At 46.8% G+C, this 6,468-nt stretch overlaps 1 protein-coding gene across 2 annotated transcripts in view; it reads right to left on the bottom strand.

The window, feature by feature from the left end:
- ARSA (arylsulfatase A) overlaps positions 1 to 3,679 on the bottom strand; it is a 34,109-nt gene extending 30,430 nt beyond the window's left edge. The window contains exons 1-3 of one of the 2 annotated variants that reach the window (XM_029616176.1): positions 3,497 to 3,679; positions 2,958 to 3,246; positions 739 to 979 (exon numbers count right to left, since the gene is read on the bottom strand). In XM_029616176.1, the coding sequence (XP_029472036.1) occupies positions 739 to 979; positions 2,958 to 3,211 (495 nt within the window). In that variant the 5' untranslated portion in view covers positions 3,212 to 3,246; positions 3,497 to 3,679. The remainder of the gene's footprint in view (positions 1 to 738; positions 980 to 2,957; positions 3,247 to 3,496) is intronic. The other variant, XM_029616175.1, reaches the window with a different exon arrangement.
- Between the last annotated feature and the right edge of the window lie 2,789 nt (positions 3,680 to 6,468).

Consider the following 6,468-nt stretch of genomic DNA (forward strand, 5'->3'; position numbering starts at 1 on the left):
TGGACCCCAGTGGCAGGTCCTTTGTTAATTTCATCCACAGCATATGGTACAGTGCTAAGCCTACACTTCACTGAAGATATCAAGGAACCGAAAAAAAAAAAATACCGAGAAGAGCAATCAAACTCAGCAAAAAGATGAAGGCATTGCCCGATCAGAAAAGTCTTGCCAGACCAGGCCTTCTTTAGTAGGTCACACATTGATCTTGCAGAACTGTTTACCTCCAGAGTAATTAACAGAATAAGAGGCTACTCCCTGAAATGCTGATTTCATCATCTCCACAGAGATTTGTTATGGCTGGGATGTGCAATTTGTTTCCTGAAGAACACTGTCCTAGCTACACCTATGGACACGTCTAAGAGGAGGTTGGATGAGTTTCTGGAGGACCAAAAGATCAGTGGGCCTGAGAACTCTCTCTGATTTTAGGCACTGATCCAGGAAGATGACACTTTTGGAATCATGAAAATATTTTTCCACTGGGAGATAAAATCTGCTGTGACACTTCTTCCGTTCCTCTTCCCTAGATCATGACTAAGTTGCTGCTGGGAAGACAGCTGCAGAAAGGTGAATGCAATGGACCTTTGGTCACTCTTCAACCAAATTAACTGTTTTAATATACACACTCCCCCAAACCAGCACCTCTTCCTGGCCACTCCATAGTGGCGTATTTTGACATTCCAGTTCACAGAATGGAATCCATTCAGACAATTCCAGTACAGAGCAGTTGAATCCATTGCACACCTGATCATGCGAGTAGGGCACTCCAAGAAATCGATCAAAGCCCTGGTGAATGGGTAGAAAGCTCCCATTGGCTCCAAGACCCAGGTGCCACTTGCCAATGATGGCAGTGGCATAGCCCTGCATCTTCAGCATTTCTGCAATGGTAACCTCACTGAGTGGGAGGCCTCCCCGGGACCCTGGGTAAAAAACACCTGGATAAATCCCAGAGCGAGTCTGGTAGCGGCCAGTCAGCAAAGCAGCTCTAGTGAAGGGAAGAGGGAGAAGAGGGATAGAAAGACGGGAATACAGTCAATTCTGATATGTCCAATACCACTCATTTCTCAATACAGTGCATGTTTTTCTTTTAATCCATCTTCCCCTCGGTTGATGTTATGGTATATACAGCAGTTCTTGAACCCTGAAAGCTATCCACACAATTTATCTTGGCATAGGCACTATACAGAAGAAAACCTGCAAGCGTTTCGTTTCTGCATCAGCAAGTACAACACCACAGGGGCAGTATATATGAGGGAAGACATAGCCATGCTACACCGCTGGGTGGAGTTCAGACCAAGTCTGTGGTCACTGCTGATGCAGAATGTTACCATTCCACAAACCTCTGCAATGGGGGGTAACAAATTGTAAAAGCAGTGGCTCTCAAAAAAAAAATCCTCGGGGCCCCCTTCCCCCTGACTCAGTCTGGTTTTCAGGCTATCCCTAACGAACGTGCATCAGATATATTTGTATACACTGGGTCTACGGACTAGATTGATATATGCAAATATCTCATGCATACTCCTTAGGAATATCCTGAAAACCAGAATGGTTTGGGGGGGGGGGGGGGGCTCAAGGACTGTTGTGAGAACTACTGGCCAAAGGTATAGTTACTGGTAGATCTGGGAATTCACTCCACAAAAATCAAGCATTCCCTTAACAGCCAGTGGACAGCCTGAACTGACAGTCCACCCCTCTGCTCTGCTTTGCTTCCCTTCATCACTAATAATTTGTCTCGTTCCTTTCCTATAGAGTCACAAAGGACAGCACATCATCCCCTCCCCCATCCCTTTCCACCCCAATATCCTGCTGTGATGGGGAGGAGGGAAGGAGCATATCCTCATTATAAAGGCCAATGCCTCTAACAGCACTGAAGCTAAAATTCTCCAGTGGGTGTTATGGTAAAAGGAAGCATTGTGAATTTATACTATAGCTCAAATAATCTTCTTGCTTCCAAACTCCTCAAACAATTCCCCCACCTCTCATCTCCTGGTTCTCTCACTCCTCCTTGCATGAGCTTTACCCTCTCTAATACTACAAATCCTATGCCTTCTCTTCTCCTCCCCCAACCCTCAGGGTCCAGAGATTCAGCCAACAGTTGTAATACAAGTTTCTAAGGCTTCTCTTTGCATGGACATGAAGAGATCCATATTCAGACACAGTCCGGCTAGCAAAGTTAGCTCTGGCTAACTTTGGAGGTGTATCCAATTCAATACTGAATATAGCCAGCTATCTTAAAGATAGCCAGCTAACTATTGCCATCTAACTTTAGGACAGATCTTTGGCCCAACCAAACGGAGCTGGCTAAGTCATACAGTAGTTAGCCGGTTAACTTAGCCGGCTAACAACTCCTCTGCCCTCGGAAAGCCCCTAACTTAAGCCAGCTAAATTCTCACTACCTAACTTATTAGGAGGCATTCTCGCTACCTAACTTATTAGGAGGCTAGAATTTAGCTAGGGGCTTTCTGAGGACAGAGGAGTTGTTAGCCGGCTAACTACAGGAGGCTAGAATTTAGCTGGATATATGCCCAAATATTCATTTAGCTGGCTAACTTCTGAGTTCGCTTCCTAAATGCTTATGAATGTGGACCTCAATAAAACCTGTTTAAATGGTAACAAGTCATAAAATCACCTTACAGAGTGAAAACATTGGAGCAAATCCATCCTTACAATCTTCCTATGTATTCAGGAACTCATTTAAAAAGGATCAGAAAGATAGAGCACAGATACCTTAACTACCTTCCCAGATGTTCTGCTAACAAGGGATTGAGCCCAGAGTCCCAGGTTACAATCCCAGAACTATGCCACCTGGAGATGAAATATCTGGTTCTAATTAAAGTGCTCAGAACAGAGATGGTGACAAATGCAGAGGGTGTTCCTTGAATCACATACCTAAATACATACAAAACTGTCTCAAAGATGCTAGCACTAGCCCAAGGGTTCATGTCTCTGTGTGCAGATAGTACCTGGAGGGGCTGCAGACTGGGCAGCTGCTATAGAAGTCAGTGAATCGAAGACCTCCAGCAGCCAGCAAATCAAGGTTGGGCGTCATAGATGATGGGTGCCCATAACAGCCCAGGTCTCCAAAGCCCAGATCGTCAGCAAAGATGAGCACAATATTGGGAGAACGAACTGCAGATGAGACCTGCACCGCAGCAAAAAGTAGTTCCAGAATCAGCCAACTGACCGTTGGCATGCAGCTGGCATTATCCCCTCTCATCCTTCAGCCCCTCAGCATATGGCAGGTGTTGCACCCTGTCAGGCAGAAGTTCTCAAAGTTAGCGAACAATCGTCATTCAGGGGGTAGAGGGGGAAGGAGGGGAGTAGAAGTCCTAAACCATACTGCCGAGTCTAGGTAGCTTATTTTTCCCTAATAAAAAGCTGAGTGTTCTAGTTCCAAAAGTAATTAAGATATGAATGTGGGAGACAGCCTGCCTTTCAAGGAAGCGCATGAACTGCCTCCGTTTTAACGGCGCTTCTCCTTCCCCTGTAGGGTGACCCCTACCAGATTTCACTTGACAAACCTTCCCTGCACGGCAAACGTGTCTCCGACCGCGATCCTCTCCCGGGCAGCCGAGTGTGTTCCCTGTTCGTCTTTCTGTCAAAACAGCACAGCGCCAGTTCTGGCCTCATGCCTCACGTGATTGGAGGCATGCTGGGAGGTGTAGTTCAGCAAGGAGCACGAGCCCGGCCAGTCACTGCTGGATCTGGGCAAGTTGTCAACTGACAGGAAGGACCCACATGTGGCTCCTTCCTGGAGAATCACTAGCTGGATGAGCACGTGAAGGCCATAAAGGAGCTTGATGAGCATGTGACCGGCTTGCGCAGAAGTGGTATGGCAGAGTACCGGTTTGACAAGCACCCCCTAGGGGAAGAGGCAAGCTAAATGAAATGAAATGAAATGAAATGAAATGGGATGGGATGGGATGGGATGGGATGGGATGGGGGGGGGGGGGGGGGGGCTGGCTGCCTAGATCTACAACCCAGCCTGCTTCCAAATTGCATGAGCCTGTAAGTTTGATACTGGCAATTTCTGACGACTGGAGTTCTGCTCGCGTGCTGTAACCTTTGCAGCCAATAAAATTGATTTCTGGTTAAAAAAAATTTTTTTTTAAAAACGAGCCCTGCCAGATTTTTGTGTTCCGGAGCTACAAGTGCAATCCGGCCGCACTGTGGGAGATTTCTGTGGGCAGTAAGAGGAAAACTGCACAAGTCCAACATTGCTGAAAGGAGGGAATTTACAATAATAGTAATTAAAAAAAACTGACGAGGTGGAAGTAGAAATTTAGATTCTGTATAGTGTTCATGCGCCTAGTTGAATCTAAGCCCCAAGGTTATCTCCCTCTCTCAAGGGAACGTAAGCCCTAAACTTCTCCTCTTTATTTCCCCGCAGTAGCGGCTGAGCCTCAGTCGTATTCTCTGTCTTAACTCCCTGCCTCATGCGGCTGAGCTCCCGTTTATATCTTCTTGCCCCGGAAGTCTGAGCCCCTAATTTTTCTCTCCCATTCCCCTAGGGTAGTTGTATTCACTTCCAGTCGTCGGGGACTGTAATGAATATGTGTGAGATATATTTGCATACAGCTGAGGCAGTCGGCATGCAAATCTATCTCATGCGTATTCATTAGAGCTACCCTGAAAACCGGACCCATTTGCTACCCTTGAGGAGGAGGTGCATACCACTGGAGGGGTAGGGCTGCCATCTCACCAGATCAGCCTGCGCAATAAGCTGATCCATTTGTGGGTTTGCCCCATTGCATGCACGTAGTTGTAGTTCTGATTTCCCTAGGAAAAAGCAGGAGCTACATCACCAACCATTGCAATGGGCAAAACCAGGAATGGAACAGCCTGTTCAGGCTGACCTGAGTGAGATAGCAACCCCTGCAGAGGAATTTGAGCCCCAAGCTGATTTCCTCCGAATCCCAAGGAGCCAGAGCTGGAACAATGAGCTCTCTTTGCTCACCGTTTACTTTTGCCACAGATACTGACTCTGGATCCGCCCTCTCTGCATGCTGCCATCTCTTCTCCAGTTGCTCTCTCTGTCAGTCAATTCCTGTCTCTATTTATCTTCCATTTGCCTCATTCCCTCTGTTCCTTTCTCTCTCCTTGCCCTCTCTTGTATATTCCATCTGCTGCCCTCCCTGCAGTATTCTATTTCTGCCCTCTTCATTTTATCACTTCCATCCCAGCCCCTTTTCCACCCTCGATTCCCTCCACTCCTTCCTGAATTCCATTTCATTTCTTTATTCCATCCCTCTCCTCCTTTCTGTATTCCTTCCCCTCTTTTTCTCTCCTTCTTGCCATCCCTCCCAGTCTCTTCCCTTTCCTCCCCTCCATGCTTCTTTGCCTTCGTCCTCTCTTTATCTCCCTTTTTCTATCCGTCGTCCTCAGCTCTCATCTAGTCCCACCCCATCGTTCTCCCTATGCTGTCCCTTCAGCCCTCTTCATTGCAGTACATCTGCTCTCCATCCTTCTCCCATTTCTCTCCTCCACCCTCTCTCCTTCCCTCTGCTGTCCATTCTTTTCTTCCCATATCTCTCCCTCTGCTCTTCCCATCCATCCCTATCTTCCTCCCTCCGCTCCCCTGCCCTCCCCTCCTCCCTTCTTCCTCCTCCTTCTATTTCTCACCTCCCTCTTCCTCTGCTCTCCATTCTTCCCAGCTCTCTCCCTATTCTCTTTGCCTATTCCTTTCTCATCTCTCTTACGTTCTATTTTTTCCCTTTTCTTCATCCCTCATCTTCTCTCCTCTTCTCTTTCCCTCTTCCCTCCTTTCCTGCCCTTATCACCTGTGTTCTTCCCTTCTCATCTTCTATCACTCTTATTTTTTTAATCAAGCTGGCCTTAACTAGCCGATTTGTATTCATTTTCCTCTTCATTTTTTCATCCCCACCCATCTTCCCATCCCTTCTTCTCATCTTCATCATCTCCCTTTCTAACCTTCTCTCTATCCCATTCTCCTCTTTTCTCCCAGACCCTCTGACAGAGTCTCTCTCTCTCTCTCCAGACTGCGGGATAGGGGATTCCCTGCTGGATTTGGATTTTAGATTTAATTACTCGCCTTTTCTAAATTCAAGCTCAAGATGAATTACAATTTAGGTATTATAATTATTGGATTGGCCACTGTTGGAAACAGGATGCTGGACTTGATGTTCTTATGTTATTACTCTGCCTAAGCAAACTTACATTCTAAGTATGTACCTGAGGCAAAGGAAGGGTGTGTGAGAGAAGCGGGATTTGAATCCGGGTTTCCCTTTTTCTCAGCCTGCTGCTCTCTCTAACCACTAGCACACTCCTTCACAATTTGATCCTGTGGTTCCTGTTTCTCAATTCCACCACAGGGGGTATCCCTGGTAGCCAGAGCACAGGGGATCTTTGCAGATGTGTTGCCTTTTCCAGGCTGAAACTGTATTCAGCAGCATACAAAGTGTATGAGAAGTATACGGCAGCTCCAAATCATCAGGGACTCCCTAGAAAAGCCAA

This window comes from Rhinatrema bivittatum, chromosome 9 (assembly GCF_901001135.1).
Source record: "Rhinatrema bivittatum chromosome 9, aRhiBiv1.1, whole genome shotgun sequence".
Classification (NCBI taxonomy): Eukaryota; Metazoa; Chordata; class Amphibia; order Gymnophiona; family Rhinatrematidae; genus Rhinatrema; species Rhinatrema bivittatum.